A 20,336-nucleotide genomic window follows, 5' to 3' on the forward strand; every position below is an offset into this window, starting at 1 on the left:
CCATATTTCAAAGTCATGAAAACAGTCTTTGACTTCCTTGACCTGATTATCAAGTGTGTGTGTGTGTGTGTGTGTGTGTGTGTGTGTGTGTGTATATATATATATATATAAAAAGTTTTAACATGGTTTCCCTAATTCCCTTTACTTTGTCAGTAGTCTAAATATTTTATTGAATGATTTTGACATCCATTATAAAATTGATGAATTTTAACAAAAATTATATAGGTTGCTGTGAATTTTCCAAGCTATATGGCCATATTCCAAAAGCATTTTCTCCTGACATTTCACCCACATCTATGGCAGGCATCCTCAGAGGTTGTTAGGTCTGTTGGAAACTAGGCAAGTGGGGTTTATGTATCTGTGGAAGGTCCAGGATGGAAGAAAGAACTCTTGTCTATTTGAGGCAAGTGTGAATGTTGCAATTGATAACATTGATTAGCATTGAATGGCCTTGTACCTTCAAAGCCTGGCTGCTTCCTGCCTGGGGGAATCCTTTGTTGGGAGATGTTAGCTGGCCCTGATTGTTGCATTTCTGGAATTCCTCTGTTTTCTGAGTGTTGTTCTTTTCTTAATATCCTGACTTTAGAATTTTTTAAATACTCATAGCCGGATTTTGTTCATTTTCTTGGTTTCCTCCTTTCTGTTGAAATTGTCCACATTCTTGTGGATTTCTCCATGTATGTGTGTATATGTGTATGTGTGTGTGTATATAAGGTAAAGGTTTCCCCTGACGTTAAAGTCTGACTCTGGGGGTTGGTGCTCATCTCCATGTCTAAGTCCATAGACACCTCCAAGGTCATGTGGCTGGCATGACTGCATGGAGCGCCGTAACCTTCCCACTGGAGTGGTACCTATTGATCTACTCACATTTGCACGTTTTCTGCCAATTGCTAGGTTGGCAGGAGCTGGAGCTAACAGCGGGCACTCAAGTCGCTCCCAGGATTTGAACCTGGAACCTTTCGGTCTGCAAGTTCAGCAGCTCAATGCTTTAACACACTTCACCACCGGGGCTCCCTGTGTGTGTGTGTGTGTGTGTGTGTATAATGAATTTTCATGTAGTGATGTAAAGCCGGTTTGCCAGGAAGCCTGACTGCTCGTAGCACTCCTATAGCTACCAAATGAAGTGGCCTGGCATGAGAGCAGGGAAAAATATTTTTTAGTTGATCAGGATCCAGGCTATTTTAAGCATTGGGGACCAGGATTGCTAGACTGAAAACTGGAGAGGTCTCATGTATCTTTAATTAGGGAATGATAGCAGAAGTTGCTTGTTACCTGTTCATGTAGCAAGTTGCATCTGCTGAAATTCCCTCTTCAGAGCAGAAGTCCTCTCCAGTTTCCATTCCAGCACCTCTACTGCAGAATCTCCTTCTTGCCCACTGCACCAAACGACGGCCTAGCTCTTCCCTGTCTATCTTACTACTGGGATTTTGTCCAAGTTTGCCCATACCTGGGGTAGATTGACTGAGTTTGCACAGTTTGCAAGGAATTACTTTCCCACCATCCCCTGCTTCCAAGGGATGCCAACATTTACAGTATAGGAGTCAAATATAAAGAGTGAAAACAAATGTAATATATTATTTACACCTCACAACACTAGGTGGTAGTAATGTACATTTAACTGTATCCCTCTTGTGGTGGAAAAGGCCCCTTGTGTGAGGTGACTTGCTTGTTATCCCTTCCAGCAGGAAAGAAGCCATGGCGACAAATGGGAAAGTCATTCAGCAGGTGGGAGGTCTTCCAAAGAGCTGTTCTTTACTTTTAAATTGCAGTTAAGCCTATAATTATTTTAGGAAAGGGGATAATTTGGGACTGGAGTTCTGTATCTCAAGGCCGGCCACCTCATGGCATGGGCCTGAAGCCCTGACAAATATTTAATCCCTGTATGTACAGGATCCCCACAGAGGTACCAGAAACCTTAGAGCAGTGGTTCTCAACCTGTGAGTCCCCAGATGTTTTGGTCTTCAACTCCCAGAAATCCTAACAGCTGGTAAACTGGCAGGGATTTCTGGGAGTTATAGGCCAAAACATCTGGGGACCCACGGGTTGAGAACCACTGCCTTAGATAATACCAATCCCAATGTTTTGACTATATTTTTGGTCGGAAACGTGCCACAGAAATACACAGGAGGACCTAAAGAGGCCCACAAACACTTCTGTGGGCTATTTGAAGTGTGGGTACTGAATCCATGGAGAAGGGCAACATGCTGCAAGCTGCATAATATTTATAGTTCGTCTCCTTTTTCGAAAGCAATCAAGGTCTAAAATGCCTCAGAGGAAATGTCTCTCATTTGGAAGGATCTCATGTCTATGTCTGCAATTGAATAATTTATGAAATGGACACGTAGTTGTGCACGGACCCTATTTTTGGCAGCTTTGGAAGAGCATCCAAAGATTTAATCAGTATAGGTTACAATGCCCATGTTGCCAGTTTTATTTTGAGATGATGATATCCCTTCCTATGAGATAATGGGACTTGTTCCCAAGGAAACATTTAGAATCAGAGCTATATAAGGGACCTTCCACGCCGCCCTATATCCCATAATATTAAGGCAGAAAATCCCACAATATCTGCTTTGAACTGAGCTATATAAGGGACCTTCCACACTGTCATATATCCCAGTTCAGTGCAGATGGTGTGGGATTTTATTCAGCAGTGTGGAAGGGGCCTAAGAGCTGTTTGATAGTGGGATGATGCTAGTGTCAAGAAAAAATTATGTGTAATGTAGTAATGCAGAAACGTCTTAAACATTTTCTGCTCACAACTCTTTCCTTTGTTTAATCTCTGCTTTGTGTATTTTAATACATATTTTATAGATATTTATGTATCTTTTGTAGAAATACATTTTAATATGTGTATTTGTGGTATTTTTTACAAAGATTATGTGTTTTGATTATTCTGGAACTCACCTTGAGCTACGAGGAGAGGTAAGAAATAAAATGATGATGATTATGATTATTATTATTTCCACCTGAGAAATTTTTATGCAAGTCCAAGTATATAGGTGTATATAAAACAAAGGTAAAAATAAACATTTACTGATAATAAATCAGCACTTGCAAAGCTTGATAAACAGACTGATTTTTCTTTTCATAAAATCCAGCTGAAGCATCTTTTGCGGAGTCCATTGTAAACACTGCACAACACATTCATGTAATATCTAAAACAGCCAGTAGATCAGAAATCTTTTATTGTTGCCAAATTATTTGTACTGAGCTAAGGGGACCCTATTTGGGTCGGGACCCATGGTTTAAGAGGCAGCTAACTAAAGAAGACTGCTATGTTTTAAATCTAGCTAGCAGTACCAATACATCCTCCCTCCCTTCCTCTTGTCTCTTAGGTACAGCAAGATTAAAAACATAGTCCATAGTCCATAATGTACTTTCTTTCTCATTGAAGATGTCTCTTGAACACTAATAAACAAGTCATAGAGTCAGTAGCCCTGTCTATTTTTTTTTTACCTGAACTAGCAGCCCCACATCTTGGAACTAGGAATAATTCATTTAAATATGCCTTGTGCGAAGAACTGTGGTCTTTTTCCTGTCCCCATTTTATTGTGTCGTTGTTGATTTAAGTTCTAGTGTTATGGGAGAAGAAAAGGTTCTCTCTATTTATATGCTGTTAGTATGAAATCAGTACATATTTTGTGTTGTCAAATAATAATAATAATAATAATAATAATAATAATAATAATAATAATACTTTATTTATATACCGCCCTATCTCCCGGATGGGACTCAGGGCGGTTTACAGTCATAAAAGCAAACACAAACTTTACATAACAACATAATACACATTATTAAACAAAGTAAAATAATACAATTATAGCAATAAATCACACTTACATGACCAGATCAAGGCTTTCATGGCCAGATCAAAGGCTTTCATGGCCAGAATCACTGGGATACTGTGATCCCTCACAACCTCTGAGAATGCCTGCTATAGATGTGGGCAAAACAGGAGAGAATGCTTCTGGAACATGGCCATACAGTCTGGAAAACTCACAACAACCCAGTACATATTTTGCAAAAAGAGAGGCGAATGAGTTGGAGAGGCACTGTGATGTTTTGCTCAAAGTTTTATTGTATGAAACCAGGGATCAGAGCTCAGTTTGGCTATGAGACTCTACAGGAGGTACTCGGCAGGTGACTGTTTTTTGGGCTCACCTTCACAGATTCATCATTAGACTAAATTGCAGCCTAGAGCTTCTTGAAAGAAGGATGAGAATCATTATGTGAAAATGAGAAGGAAACTATGTTCCTGGAGGTAGGCTTTTTTAGAGTAGTGAAACAATAAATAGTTTAATATTTGGGAACAACAATTTATTTATAAAATATTTGTTCTATAAAAGAGCATCTGTTTTGAAAGGAAAGATATAAATAATTTTTATGTAAACAATGGTAAAAGATACATTATTTCTCCCGTACTTGAGAGTGGAAAGAATGATGGAATGGAACTACGTGATGCATTTAAATGACAAAATAGGACTATTGCTAATAATTTGATTACGTGTTATAGGAAGAAGGAAGGAGACAAAGAATGGACACTTTCCAAGATACTTTCCAGAAAGTGGAGAAGATTGGGGAAGGTACATATGGAGTAGTATATAAAGCCAGAAACAGGCAGACAGGCCAGTTAGTTGCTTTGAAAAAGATCCGTTTAGATTCGTAAGTATCTGGTCTCCATATTTCTTCTTTTTAATATACATAGAGTTCCAGTTATCCGACTTAAACGGGCAGGCCGAATGTCAGATAACCGGATCTGTTGGATAATAGGGGGGCCCAGTTTAGGGAAGCCCAGTGCTTCCAGGTTTCTCCGAGGGCCAGGCCCTTGCTGGAGGAAAGAGTTTCTTTCCTCCAGCAATGGCCTGGCCGAGGAAAACGCAGGGCACACTCCCCGTTTCTCCCAGGACGGGTTGCTTACCTTCCATGGTTGCCACTGCGTCTGCCTTCCCCTCCTCCACCACCTCCTCCTTCGCCCTGGTGGCGCCTCAAATAATACGGACTGTCGGATAAGTGGAAGACGGATAACCGAAACTCTACTGTACTTATATATTTTTATATGGTTAGTAGCTGTGCCCGGCCACGTGTTGCTGTGGTGAAGTATGGTGGTATGGGAAATAAAGTATTGAGGAATTGGTGGTAGTTAAGGTAAAGGGTAAAGGTTTTTCCCTGATATTAAGTTCAGTCGTGTCTGATTCTGGGGGTTGGTGGTCATGTCCATTTCTAAGCCAAAGAGCTGGCGTTGTCCGTAGATTCCTCCAAGGTCATGTGGCATAACTGCAGGAGCGCCGTTACCCTCCCGCTGGAGCAGTACCTATTCATCTACTCTCATTTGCATGTTTTTGAACTTTAGGGTTGGCAGAAGGTGGGGCTAACAGTGGGCACTCTCTCTGCTCCCCCAATTCAAACCTGCGACCTTTCAGTCCAGAAGTTCAGCAGCTCAGTGCTTTAACACACTGCACCATGAGGGGATATTATTTCCTAAAGCTTGTGACTATACAATATTTCTGATTGGTTTTCTTTTGTCTGTTGGAGGCAAGTATGAATGCTGCAGTTAGGGGAAATGATTAGCATGTAATGGCCTTGCAGCTTTAAAGCCTGGCTGTTTCCTCCCTGAGTGAATTTTTTGTTGGGTGGTGTTAGCTGGGCCTGATTGTTTTCTGTCTGGAATTCCCTTGTTTTCAGAGTGGTGTTGTTTGCAAGATTTTATGTGCTTCTACTATCTGTGGCCCTCAGAAAATAGAGGATTTTGGTGATGGGAATACTTTGTTGGGAGGTGTTAGCTGGCCCTGATTGTTTCCTGTGTGGAATTCCCGTTTTCAGAGTGTTGTTCTTTATTTAGTGTTCTGATTTTAGAGATTGTATTGTTGTGTTTTATTATACCACAGTAATTTTTATATATTCTGATTTTAGTGTTTTTGAATACTTGGAGTCAGATTGTATTCATTTTCACGGTTTACAGCAACACAATAATAATAATAATAATAATAATAATAATAATAATAATAATAGTAATAATAATGACTTTGGTAATACACACTGCTTCACTCCCTTCTCAGCTTCCTTTCTGGAAGAATCCTTTCTTGGGAGGTGTTAGCTGGCCCTGATTGTTTCTTTTGTGGAATTCCAAATTTCCTTGCTTTCAGAGTGTTGCTCTTTATTTACTGTCCTGGTTTTAGATATTATATTGTTCTGTATTATTCTACCACAGTAATTATTTCATATTACAGTAGAATCTCACTTATCCAACATTCACTTATCTAATGTTCTGGATTATCCAATGCAGTCTGCCTTTTAGTAGCCAATGTTTTTGTAGTCAGTGTTTTAAATTCATCGTGATATTTTGGTGGTAAATTTGTAGATACAGTAATTACTACATAGCATTACTGCGTATGGAACTACTTTTTCTGTCAAATTGGTTGTATAACATGATGTTTTGGTGCTTAATTTGTATGATTACCTAATTTGATGTTTAATCGGCTTTTCCTGAATCCCTTCTTATTATCCAAAATATTCACTTATCCAACGTTCTTCCGGCCTGTTTATGTTGGATAAGTGAGGCTCTACTGTATATTTATAATCTTACTAGCTGTGCCCGACCACGCGTTGCTGTGGCGAAGTATGGTGGTATGGGAAATAAAGTGTTGAGGAATTGGTGGTAGTTAAGGTAAAGGGTCCCCTGGGCTGAGTGGGTTGCTAGGAGACCAAGTGAGCAGAGCTTAGCCTTCTAACTGGCAGCAATTGGATAAAAACAATTATTCCTCTCCCTCTAATTAGGACGTTATTTTTCTTTTCTTTTTGTTGTATCAACCTAGAGGCATGGATGAGGGGTTGTGATGTCAATTTTCGAGGTTGTGGAGTGTTTACTTTTGTTGTTTTGTCCGCTGCCGTGATGCCATCACTCTTTTATATATATATATAGATATTATCTGCTTAGAACTGGATTATATGAGGCCCCTTCTACACAGCTGGATAAAATGCACACTGAAGTGGATTATATGGCAGTGTGGAGTCAAGATAATCCAGTTCAAAGCAGATAATATAAGATTATAAATGGGTTATATAGCTGTGTGGAAGGGCCTTGAGTATACACTGCCATATAATCCAGTTAAAATCAGATAATCTGTATTTTATAGGCAGTGTGGAAGAGGGTTGCTAGGTGACCAACCGGGCGGAGCTTAGCCTTCTAACTGGCAGCAATTGGATAAAAACCATTATTCCTCTCCCTCTAATTAGGACTTTATTTTTCTTTTCTTTTTGTTGTATCAATCTGGATGAGGGGTTGTGCTGACAATTTTTGAGGTTGTGGGGTGTTTAGTTTTGTTGTTTTGTCCGCTACCGTGAATCCATCACTTTTTTATAGATAGATGTGAGTAAATTATAGGGGCCCCTGGTGGCACAGTGTGTTAAAGCGCTGAACTGCTGAACTTGCGGACCAAAAGGTACCAGGTTCAAATCCCAGGAGCGGAATGAGCGCCCACTGTTAGCCCCTGCTCCTGCCAACCTAGCATTTCGAAAACATGCAAATGTGAGTAGATCAATAGGTACTGCTCCGGCGGGAAGGTAACGGAGTTCCATGCAGTTATGCCAGCCACATGACCTTGGAGATATCTACGGACAACGTCGGCTCTTCGGCTTAGAAATGGAGATGAGCACCAACCCCCAGAATCGGTCACAACTGGACTTAACGTCAGGGGAAACCTTTACCTTTACTTAAGTAAATTATAACATTGTCACAATCACCATTACAAAAAAACCCATATGTTTCCATACCATTCTAATGATTCGTATTTTTGTATCCTTTACTTTTCTATACATCTCTGCTACTTATACATATCCAATTTTTCCCCATCCCTCTTCTTCCCTCCCCCCTCCCTCTGGGAACAGTTGTACCTCTGCTCTTTGTATTATTTTATTCAATTATGAAGACTGTCTGATTCATTTCTATATGTTTTCCTTTCCTTTTTACTCTCGCTGTATTGATCTCCCACAGTAATTAAGTCTTCCACATCCTTATTTTCTAAATTTTTAAAGGTTTTAAAAGTTTTAACATTACAAATCTACCCTCAGCATCTTTTATTATTTTGTCTATTTCAAGACTCAGACTACTATCTTTTATTAATATGGCAACTCCTCGGGATTTATTTGTACCCTGCTTTTCTCCAAAGACTGAGACACAAGTGGCTACTGAGCATTATATGCTTTGATTGCCTAAGTGTGTTACATTTGCGATGAATGACGAATACATTCAGAGGAACAGTTCGTTGGGGGATCACTTCATATATGAAAAAACAAGTAATTGATTAGTTTGCTTATCAGTTATTGATTGATACTACAAGGATATACACATAAATGATTTTCATTTTGAAGCATGGTTTTCCTTCATGGCATTCATTTAACAGTTCAGCTGACGGAGGTGGGGAAATAAGATACAGATGACATTGGTGGTATCTCTGAAATTTCTATATTTATGTTTCTTTGTTTGATTATAGTAAGAATTCCACTGGAAGAAAATGAAATGGTCAGTGAGGGTTGGGTATAATTATGCCCCATAAAGCACTATTTTGGAAGTACTGGATGGCCTGAAATCAGGATCTCTTTCCCCACAGGGAGACTGAAGGGGTTCCTAGTACAGCAATCAGAGAAATCTCTCTGCTGAAAGAGCTGAAACATCCAAACATAGTGAGGTAAGAAGAGCTTCAGAACTTAAGTGCCCTAAGCTTTAGCTATATTTATGTCAGATGTTCTGCGCTGAGATCTATATTGCATAGTGTCATACAAACAATACAAGGTGGTTATTTCTGGATTTAGGATGGTTGATGGGTTTCTTCAGACTTGTTTCAAAGAAGGCAGAGCTTCTTCTTGGCAGTTGAGTGTCACTTATTAAGATGCACCAATTTTTTAAGAGAAAAATCTGTTCCATCAATGAGTTAACTTAATGGTAAGCAGGCATACAGTTTGATTTCTTCCTCCTTTTTAAAATTTTTCAATTGTTTTCCCCAACAGCATATACAATTAACCATTTTGAGAACAGTATCTAAGTATGGAAAGTATATTGTATTTTTTTTAAAGAAAAGAAATGAGAAATGGTTGATATCTTAATACAGCTCATACATAAAATCAATAAGAATGTTAACATTTTACATAGTTGCTAATATAAAATAACAATAAGCATAATAATAAGATGCTTCCCATCTAGTTTGAGAAGCCCCGGTGGCAAAGTGAGTTAAAGCACTGAGCTGGAGACCGAAAGGTCCCAGGTTCAAACCCCAGGAGCAGTGTGAGCGGCCACTGTTAGCTCCAGCTCCTGCCAACCTAGCAGTTCGAAAACATGCCAATGTGAGTAGATCAATAGGTACCGCTCTGGCGGGAAGGTAACGGCACTCCATGCAGTCATGCCGGCCACATGACCTTGGAGGTGTCTATGGACAACGCCGGCTCTTCGGCTTAGAAATGGAGATGAACACCAACCCCCAGAGTCAGACATGACTGGACTTAACGTCAGGGGAAACCTTTACCTTTACCTTCCCATCTAGTTTAGAACTTTCTCCACTTAAGACAAATTATGCGTATAGTTCTGTTACAATCTTCTATCTACATAAGTATATCTTGTTTTATCCCCCCCCCCCGCCCCATTATCTTTTACCCTTGAGCCACCTCTACCTAGACCAACTCATCCTTTAAATCCAAAATTTCATTGCTTCTGTTGCAGGTTTGCTCCCCTTCCCTTCAATGAGTATAAACTCAGTAAATTTACCTCATATGTTCCAAAAATCCGTTTGCTTCCATATTCCCTTTTTAACTTCAATGTCACAAGTCAGTTTATTATTAATCACTGTATTCCAAATTTCTCTATACCAGTCTTCTGATTGTATTTCCCTTTCATATTTTCAATTCTTTGCAACTATCAGTCTCGCAGCTGTTAATAAGCAATTATTTCTCTTCTTGTGAGGGTATAGTCTTATCATATATTATAACAATGCTATTTCTGGTGTACTCTTTATTTTTATTTATTGCGCTTATTTCTTTAAATACTGTTTTCCAAAATTTTTGTATACATTTTACAGGACCACCACATATGAATATATGAGCCTACTTCCTGGCAACCTCTCTAACATTGGTTTGAATGTTTCTCGTCTATCTGATTAAATCTAACTGGAATTAAATACCACCTCCATATTATTTTACTTTTCTTTAATTCTTACAGACATATTTTTGAAATGCGCCTATTCCATATTCTTTTCCATTCTTGAATATTTAAGATTTTCCCTAAATCTAGTTCCCATGATTCTCTAAGATGGTCTTATTTTTGTTTGTCTTCTAGTAATAATTTATAAATATAACTTATAAATATAACTTGTTGTTTTTTATTGTTTCATTTTCTTCTTTATTCTCTCGTTCGGTTATCATCCTCTCTAATTTTGTATATTCTCTACCCCCATTATACTTCTTTCTTATATCAGTTGACTATTTTCTCAATTGTAAACACTCATACCAAGCTATGCCCTTTCTTACTAATTGTTCTTTAATTTTTCCATGTTTATCATCTTTAGATCCCAATCTCTTATTTTCATTATACCTCTTCTTTGGGAAGTTTTCTGTCATCAATACTGGTGTTAAAGGTGAAATGCCTGCCATCAGTTTTATTTTATATTTTCTCCAAATTGCTAAAAGGTTTTTTTTAGATTTCTTCCTCCTTATTGCTCCTTACCTATGTTGTTATTTCAGAATATGTCCTGCAATATTTTATTCATAAGGTAAGAAAGAAGAAAGAATAAATCAGGAATAAAACAGACTGCCTTGATGCAAATGCTGATTATATTTCATTTAAATAACACTACATAGGAAGTCAGAGAAATAGCATAGTGTAGTGGTTTGAGTGTTGGACTGGGACACAGGGAAAGTAGGGCTTGAATATTTGATTGACCATGGAAAACCATTGGGTGACCTTGACCAAATCCTACTTTCTCAGCCTCAGAGGAAGGCAATAGCAAACCCTCTCCAAACAAATTTTCCCAGGAAAATCCCATGATACATTCTTTTAAGGGAATTAGTCAAAAATGACTTAGAAGCACACAGTAAAATTGAATATAGAAAGACATTGACTGGAATCCCGTATCAATTATTTAGTTAAATATACTTTTTTTGACTCAACTCCTCCATAAACCTGGCAAAAATATTATTCAACCATGATCTGATGGCTAGGTTACCAGGGGAGTTAGAGTCATGGCAATAGTGTCAAAATCATCGCTAGATTGTGATTGTGAACACAAAACATTGTTATTTTCTCTTTTTTACCCACCTCTCTCCAAAGAGACCTTCAAGGATCCAGTTTTATGTTTGATTGCGATTTAAAGCTGGATTTCCTCAGCCCAGCAATCTATATTACACTGTACAAAAAGATGATGTTCTTTGTGCAGCAGTGATAATATTAGTTCTTATAAATTCTGACATTCAGTAACTGTATTTCATTTTTATTGCAGGCTTCTTGATGTCATACATAGTCAGAAGAAACTCTATCTGGTGTTTGAATACCTTAATCAGGACCTTAAAAAATACATGGATTCATCCCGTACAGGGGAATTGCCTATGAGTTTAATTCAGGTACAAAGTTATGCTAATTTTGCCCATCAATTATTATCTGCTTAAGAAATCCATTTTGCTTTCCCATCTCAAAGTTGTCCCACAAGCAACTGCATTAGACTGTCCCTCTTTCCAGATGTCTGACAGGCCCCAAGTGTTTTTATAAAAAAAAGTATGATAAATAAGGATTTAGGCAAAGATAAAGGGAAGTAGAATTTCTTCCTGTACAACCCTTGACAGTGACAATGGGGCCTTTTCCCCTTTAATACATAAAACCGAATGCCTGAAATCTCTACCCATTTTTCCATGGACACAGCAAACATTTCAGGTGGAACCCATTTTCTTTACAAGCAAACAAAATTGCCTCCTCCCTTTTGCTTTGGGGAGTTTTATGTCAACCTCTCATAGTTTCTTGGACTTTGAATCTTTTCTCCCCAGAGCTATCTTTACCAGCTGCTACAAGGCGTGAGCTTCTGTCATTCCCACAGAGTCATTCACAGAGACCTGAAGCCCCAGAACTTACTCATAAATGAAACAGGAGCCATCAAATTAGCTGATTTCGGCCTTGCTAGGGCCTTTGGTGTTCCACTGCGCACTTATACTCATGAGGTAATGAGGGAACTCTATTTCTGTGAAATAATGTCTCCAAGTTACCCACTGAGAAGTTTATAACTTTATTTAGATATGTCATGTTGGTGCAGTGAATGAAGAAATCAGGAACAGTTTTTTTACTGAGAAAAAAGTAAGGTTGGTTCTACACTGTAGAATTATTGCAGTTTGACACCACTTTAAATACCCAATGCTATGGCATCCTAGGAGTTGTAATTTGGTAAGGCATCAGCACTCTTTGGCAGAGAAAGCTGAAGACTGTAAAACTACAACTCCCAAGATTCCATTGCATTGAGCCATGACAGTAAAGTTGTCTCAAAATACATTAATTCTACAGTGTGGATGCATTCTAGGAAGAAAAGAAGCACTGAATTGATAGATTAAACCCAGCCTTTTCTTGGAGCTGATTAGAAGCAGAAATTGCATCTTTTGGCATTAAAGCTATGTTGTATCTGTAGTGCCCTGTGAAACTTTCAAGAGCAGCCTATAAATCTATATATATAAAATGATAAAGTTGTTTGCGCAGTGACTATAACAACAAAACTAAACATCCCAGAAATACGAAATTTGGCAACACAATGCAAAAGGCTTGCCTCCCGGTTACAACAACACAACCACACCACAAAACCACACAGGACCCACAAAACTCACAACAACGCATTGTGACTATAACAACACAACTAAACGCCCCAGAAATACGAAACTTGGCAACACAACGCAAAAGCCTTCCCTCCAGGTTGTAACAACACAACCACACCACAAAACCACAATCCGGACCCATAAAACTCACAACAACGCATCGTGACTATAGCAACACAACTAAACGCCCCAGAAATACGAAACTTGGCACACAACTAAACACCCCAGAAATATAAAACTTGACAACACAACGTAAAAGCCTTGCCTCCCGGTTGTAACAACACAACCACACCACAAAACCACAATCCGGACCCACAAAACTCACAACAATGCATCGTGACTAACAACACAACTAAACGCCCCAGAAATACGAAACTTGGTGCACAACTAAACGCCCCAGAAATACAAAACTTGACAACACAACACAAAAGCCTTTTCTCCCGGTTGTAACAACACAACTACACCACAAAACCACAATCCAGACCCACAAAACTCACAACAACGCATTGTGACTATAACAAATACCAAATTTGACAACACAACTCATCCACCTCCCCAATCCCTACATTCACACTTGGCCTCCAAAAAAACAATTACAATAATAACAATAACAACAACAACAATAAGAATCAACACCATCACAGGCAAGAAACAGCCAGGCACTGAGGCTGAGAGGCCAGTCAGTGCTACACTGGGCCTCCAAAAAACAATACAGTAGCATCTCACTTATCCAACCTTCATGACCACAACAACAACAATAATAATAAACACCTACACAGGCAAAACAAAAAAAAGACTATTGTACCACAATAAAAATATAAACCGCACTCAGCAGAATAAGACATTACAACTAACAACAAACCAAAGACAACAGGGATCTCAAGCAATTATAAATCAACACAAAAATTGAAGAAGGTAACAGACTTGAAATACTACTACTAATGTGAGTATAAAGAAGGTCACAGCATAAATACAACCTAATGTAGACTGACCAACACCACCAGACTAAGCCACAGCAACGCGTGGCCGGGCACAGCTAGTTGGTATATAAAGTTTGAGAGACAAGATCTTACAGAAGAAATAAACTGTTGCTCAGGAAAAAAGATGTGTAGAGCACAGCTAAGTATCCTAAATATCTCTATATTGTCAACTTTAAGATGTATGCTTTTCTTGTGGTGCTTTAACAAAGACAGAAATCGTTAACGCCAACTTTTTAGTTTTTTAAATCTCTTTGTGTGGATGAGGGGAAGTTTAAATAAGGCACTGATGTGGCAGATGTTAAGTTTCTCCTGTGCACACTAATTTCCATCTGGATTACAGTCATGTGCATTAAAGCCTTAGAGTAAACAGGAAGATTTATATAGTTGTGTGTTATGTGTCATGTGGTTTGAGCCCGAGTTTTGCATTTTTGAAGTATATGATGCAACCATAATGGTTTAATTTTTCTAATTTCATAATTTGGACTCAGCATCCAATGTGATTTCTTCTAGGTTGTAACTTTATGGTATCGAGCCCCTGAAATTTTACTGGGTTGTAAGTACTACTCCACAGCAGTGGATATCTGGAGCATTGGCTGCATATTTGCTGAAATGGTAACATTTTTCAATTATTTTCCAAAGAAGGGTTGCAACTCTAATGTACAACAAGACATCTGTAGTCTCTATTCTTTTTCTTTTAAAATATTGTTATAATTTTCAAAATGCATTTTCCTTGGTTTTGGAGACCTCTACAAAATATTTGCCAAAACTAAGTTGATAAATCTTTCCAATAAATAACAGAAATCCACCCTCTAATCCAATGTCATTAGCAGTTTTTGACCAGCTGCTATTCTTATTGGGGGTATTGTTTGGGACCTTGACAGATCAACTAAGGCTGATGATGCTAAAAGTCCTGATATTCAGGACTTTTAGCCAGGATACATAGCCTTTATCTTCTGAATATTTGGCTAAATGTTCTCAGGTGCATGAAAAGTTCTTTTGCTTTGTTTTGACCAGTCTCTTTTTGTTTTTGTTGTTTGTGTGACTTAAAGTCTCTTGTGACTTATGGTGATTCTAGGTCAGTGGTTCTCAACCTGTGGGTCCCCAGATGTTTTGGCCTTCAACTCCCAGAAATCCTAATAGCTGGTAAACTGGCTGGGATTTCTGGGACTTGTAGGCCAAAACTCCTGGCGACCCACAGGTTGAGAGCCATTGCCCTAGGTGATCCTGTCATGGGGTTTTCCTCCTAACATTTGTTCAAAGGAGGCATTCCTGTTGTCTTCCTCTTATGTTTTACTGGTTTCCAAGTGTTAAAAGACATCCCACTAGGCGGCACTGCTGTATAAAGGGAATGCAAGTAAAGATGACTTCACAGCCCTAGAGTAAAAAACACCCAGGCTCCACAGCATTAGAAAATTGCAAAGTTGGTAGCTTTAGATTCTCCCTTCAGTTTTTCATTTCTTGCCTGTACTTATAATTAGGTACAGTAAATATTTTCCCAAGGTAATGTTAAGCAACATTTTTTTTAAAATAAATTGATAAATTTTAAGGTGGGCATCCTTCAGAACTGTCTGCAAGTGTTCATACCTGGCAGCCAGATGGACAAAAAAAGAGGCAGAATGAAAGAACAAAAATATGCTTTCAGAATGAAAAAGGGAAAATGGAGTGGCAGTCACAATGGAGAAAAGCATCCATGTGTGTCATACATTTTCTTGTTTTTATGCTTTGGCTTTTCATCCTTGTCAGCTCTCAACAGAACAAAGTGTGCTTGGGTTTTGTTCAAGACAATAAGGAAGAGGGTTGTCTTAGCATGTTGAAGTTCAGTGGAACCAAAATTCCAACTTTATCATGAGTTAAGTATAGATGAATTGTTGCTGTGTGTCTTCAAATCCTTTCCAACTTATGGTAACCCTAAGGTGAACCTATCACTCTTTTTGAATCCTGATTTTCCTTTTAATGAAGTACAGCTGAATCATCTTTTGTATAAATACTGCATAACAGATTCATGTCTAAAATAGCCACTAAATGATATTCAGAAAATATTTCCAGACCCCATTTGAGATCAGGACTCACAGTTTAAGAAGCAGTGATCTAGATCTTCTTTAGTATCAGGTGGCCAATATTTATATATAAAAATATTCACTTTTTTATATATAGCTGAATGGTGACAGATATAATGCAGACAAAAGTCCTTTTTCACAAACAATCCAATCAAACTATGGAGTTCATTTTCTCTGGAAATGGAGATAGCCATAGACTTGTTTTACAATCTATATATATAAAAGAGTGATGGCATCAGGGCAGCGGACAAAACAAAACTACAGGCCCCCCAACCTCGAAATTTGACAACACAACCCATCATCCACGGCTCTAGGTTGATACAACAAAAAGAAAAGAAAAATAAAGTTCTAATTAGAGGGAGAGGAATAATTGTTTTTATCCAATTGCTGCCAGTTAGAAGTCTAAGCTCCGCCCACTTGGTCTTCTAGCAACCGACTCAGCCCAGGGGACAGGCAGAGTTAGGCTTCACTTAGGCCTCTTCCACAGATTATCTAAAGCCCCAGCTTCTGCCAACCCAGAAGTTCGAAAACATGCAAATGAGAGTAGATGAATAGATACTGCTCCGGCAAGAAGGTAACGCCGCTCCATGCAGTCATGCCGGCCACATGAACTTGGAGGAGTCTACGGACAACACCAGTTTTTTGGCTTAGAAATGGAGATGAGCACCAACCCCCAGAGTCAGACCTGACTGGACTTAATGTCAGGGGAAAATGTTTACCCTTTACCTTAACTACCACCAATTCCTCAATACTTTATTTCCCATACCACCATACTTGGCCACAGCAACGCGTGGCCGGGCACAGCTAGTGTCCTTATATATAAATAAAATGTGTTGAAATGATTTTTCTTAATAAAGAAACATTATTTCATTAGGGGCCGGGCTGTAGCGCAGGCTGGTTAGTAGCCAGCTGCAATAAATCATGACCAAGAGGTCATGAGTTCGAGGCCAGCCCGTGTGGGAGTGAGCACACAACAATTAAAATAAAAATTGCCCCTGCTCGTTGTTGACCTAAGCAACCCGAAAGATAGTTACATCTATCAAGTAGGAAATTTAGGTACCACTATGTGGGGAGGCTAATTTAACTAAAATTTACAACACTATAAAACTGCCACCAGCGTGCGGAAAGGAATGAGGAAGTCGGCTTCACAGTGGATGATGAAGCAGCTGCTCCCCTTGTGGCCGGAATTGAGCACACCCTCAGGAAGCTGGAAGCTGGAGAAGGTTAAATTGCCTCTGTGTCTGTTTCTGTCTCTATGTTCATATGCATTGAATGTTTGCCTTATATGTGTACAATGTGATGCGCCCTGAGTCCCCTTCGGGGTGAGAAGTGCAGAATATAAATACTGTAAATAAACATTTATTTGTAATGGCAAGGGCCTTTCCTCAGTCAGCTTTGTTTTATGACAGATTGTTTGGACGGTTTTACTTTGCAAGTTTACTGGAATATGTTCCCCTGAAGAAAATTGCATAGCAAATGTTAATCAGAGGTTAAACACAATCCCCTTGATGCTTGAATTAAAAAGTGGATTAGACAAACTCATGGAGGCAATGCCTGTCAATCTCTCATTGTCATGAAGGTTATACTGTATGTATCACTGCTGAGATCAAAGGCACCATATCTCTCAATACCAGTTTTTTGGGACTAAAATAAGACAGGTCCATTGCCCTTATATCCTGCCTGTACACTCCCCAAAAGCATCTGACTGGCCACTGCAAGAAGCAGGATGCCAGGATGAGCTTTGGACTGGTCAAGCAGGACTCTTCTTATGTTGTCATGGGAAGTTTTACTTGGTGAAAGATTAAGGTTACCTCAAAAGTGGATCACATAGATTGTACCTTTGAGCTTGATGAGTAAATCATCCACGTTTTTTGTTCCAGGTGACCAGAAAGGCCTTGTTTCCTGGAGATTCAGAAATTGACCAGCTCTTCCGAATCTTCCGTACTCTGGGGACACCTACTGAATCGCTGTGGCCAGGAGTGACTCAGCTTCCAGACTACAAGGGGAGTTTTCCAAGGTGGCCAAGAAAAGACATGAAGGTGGTAATTCCGAACTTGGACCGGGAAGGACGAGACTTATTGGTTGTGAGTAAAAAGCTGGAACAGAGGCTGTGAGATTGGTGTATTGAGCCAAGGTGGTCTTAAATGGAAATCTGAGGTTCAGTCTGTCATCTTAATTTGATATATGCTATGCCCATTCCTTGTTTTTTGGTACAGTGTAAAATACCACTATCCCCAGGTTTCAGAATTTAGATTCTGAGATCGAAGTGAAGGTTGAAATCCTGTGCATCTATTCAAATAAAGTGGCACACATAGTTTCATGTAAATAGCCTATAAATTGGCTCCATAACATTACAACTCAAGCATTCCAATATCAGTTATATGTAATCTATCTAGGACAGTTTCTAATTCCTATTACAGTAGAGTCTCACTTATCCAACCTAAACGGTCCGGCAGAACCTTGGATAAGCAAATATCTTGGATAATAAGGAGAAATTAAGGAAAAGCCTATTAAACATCAAATTAGGTTATGAGTTTACAAATTAAGCATCAAAACATGTTATACAACAAATTTGACAGAAAAAGTAGTTCAATACAGTAATGTTATGTTGTAATTACTGTATTTACAAATTTAGCACCAAAATATCATGATATATTGAAAACATTGACTTTAAAAATGGCTTGGATAATCCAGAACCTTGGATAAGCGAGGCTTGGATAAGTGAGACTCTACTGTAATTGTATTCTTGCAGGAGTGATTCATAGGATTTCCTGAATTTTGCACACATCTTAATGAGGACTAGAATTATTGCTTTCCAGTCATCATGAATTGCCATTCTCCAGAACCCATTTCAAGCTTGCTTGAATAATGTCAGATTTTCACTAAGTGAGTGTTTTGACCCTTAAAGATTATGAACCATGTGTTCATGTTTGTTTTGCTTTTAATTTCAGCAACTACTACTGTATGATCCCAACAGGCGTATCTCAGCCAAAGCTGCTCTGAACCACCAGTTTTTCCGGCAGACACCATGGGATTCCAAAGAGCTGTATGTGGTGCAGAGATATGGCCCATGAGAGGAAGCAGTTTTGGGGTGACCGCAGAAGATGGAATCTTCTAATTCTGGTTTAGATGCACTCAGGTCTTGTGCAAGAATTGATATTATGTTAATGTAATATTTCACTGTTCTAAAGTGCCTTAAAATGACACTTGTTTGTCCCTTAAATGAGGCAATAAGCTTAGTGTTCATTGTAATTGAAGAAGCAATGGAATGGGGCAAAAGTCTGACTAAGTCCAACCCTTGCAATCACATATTATGTAATATTTGCTGTGGTTCAGATATTTTTTTTTTGCAGAGAAATTAGTTAGAATTAGTCTTTGTAAGCCCAACTTTAAAACTGAAATCTGCAAGCCTACCTTCTGATTCTTTTCTTAAAATGTTCGCCTTGTGTTGGCGTTCACAGTGCTATTAGTAACTATGCCCAAGATAGTAATATAGGGACATCAGAGCCACACCCTAGAATGATACACTTCAGTTTCTTCCTTCATTCCTCATCATTATATTCCCTGTTTGCCATGCTTTCCATATCCTTCATCATTATACTCAGGCAATCTTGGACCTTAAGACAGGAAAACCAGAACTTGGTGTTTGGTCCACCAAAACTATTACAGATTTAGTGTGGGAGTTCTTGATCTTAGTCACTGGGCTTTTTTATAGCACTAGAATTTTGACTGTAATTTATTGGAAATACTGACCATCAGTGTGTCAAGAGTAAGGCATCATGACATGGATACTACAGAACATCAAAGAATAAATGCTTGACAAAATGTATGATGGTCCTGAGTTGGATCCGGAGATCAAAGCAGAGATTTATTCCCGAGGCAGTTCTTCCACCAATGGAAAGGTGTCTTTTTGACTCTCTTTTCTATGCAGCCCCTTTTGCCCTTGAGAAATCTGCTTGTGAAGGATGATGTACCTTATGGAGCATCATGAGAGGTGGCTCAGGGGGGGTTTAGGGAAAGCAATGAAAATATGCTCCCCTTTTGTCACTGATATCTTCTGCTGCATCAAATTATTTTGCAAGTGGAGAAGCTGTTTTACTTATGGATCCAAACAACTGTTTAAAATAGTTATTATTGACATTTCAGGTGATTTTATTGATGACTGTTATTGTATATGCTTCTCTCTACACTCAAATAAAGCATATTCTGGTTAAACTTATCACAGTAAGACATGATGATTTAAAAGCTTTCTTACAATAGGGCTTGTGATTTCTACATATTATCCTTATTTTGAATGCATGCTGTAGTACAAAATATCTAAAGCTCATTGATCGCAGAGGGAGTGAAATTTTCTTTCTTTTTTGCTCGCCTTGTAAAGCCTTTTACTGCCCCAGTCTTTCTTTGGGGTGACCAATAGTTTTCTGCTTCTGTGTTACTATGGCTCTGAAATCCACATAACCATGGGCAC

At 38.8% G+C, this 20,336-nt stretch overlaps 1 protein-coding gene across 3 annotated transcripts; it reads left to right on the top strand.

Moving 5' to 3' along the window:
- The first annotated feature begins 769 nt into the window (after nucleotides 1-769).
- Nucleotides 770-20,087, top strand: cdk3 (cyclin dependent kinase 3). 3 transcript variants are annotated; one of them, XM_062973991.1, is made up of 9 exons: nucleotides 770-1,725; nucleotides 4,173-4,264; nucleotides 4,517-4,665; nucleotides 8,610-8,687; nucleotides 11,484-11,604; nucleotides 12,022-12,192; nucleotides 14,322-14,423; nucleotides 17,749-17,952; nucleotides 18,820-20,087. In XM_062973991.1, exons 2-9 carry the CDS (start codon nucleotides 4,253-4,255, stop codon nucleotides 18,940-18,942), a joined length of 960 nt encoding a protein of 319 aa, XP_062830061.1. In that variant the 5' UTR covers nucleotides 770-1,725; nucleotides 4,173-4,252; the 3' UTR covers nucleotides 18,943-20,087. The 3 variants fall into 3 exon arrangements, with proteins under 3 accessions (XP_062830061.1, XP_062830062.1, XP_003217295.2); XM_003217247.4 differs by lacking the exon at nucleotides 4,173-4,264 and having other exon boundaries at nucleotides 981-1,725; XM_062973992.1 differs by lacking the exons at nucleotides 4,173-4,264; nucleotides 12,022-12,192.
- Nucleotides 20,088-20,336: the final 249 nt, after the last annotated feature.

Source organism: Anolis carolinensis, chromosome 2, assembly GCF_035594765.1.
Source record: "Anolis carolinensis isolate JA03-04 chromosome 2, rAnoCar3.1.pri, whole genome shotgun sequence".
NCBI classification, from domain to species: domain Eukaryota; kingdom Metazoa; phylum Chordata; class Lepidosauria; order Squamata; family Dactyloidae; genus Anolis; species Anolis carolinensis.

Bases quoted from the DNA above. Each gene is read 5' to 3' on its own strand.
- cdk3 (XM_003217247.4), top strand. From the start codon at position 1,696: ATGGCGACAAATGGGAAAGTCATTCAGCAG. The intron at 8,688-11,483 runs GTAAGAAGAGCT...TTTTTATTGCAG, and splicing joins AAACATCCAAACATAGTGAG to GCTTCTTGATGTCATACATA. The intron at 11,605-12,021 runs GTACAAAGTTAT...TTTTCTCCCCAG, and splicing joins TGCCTATGAGTTTAATTCAG to AGCTATCTTTACCAGCTGCT.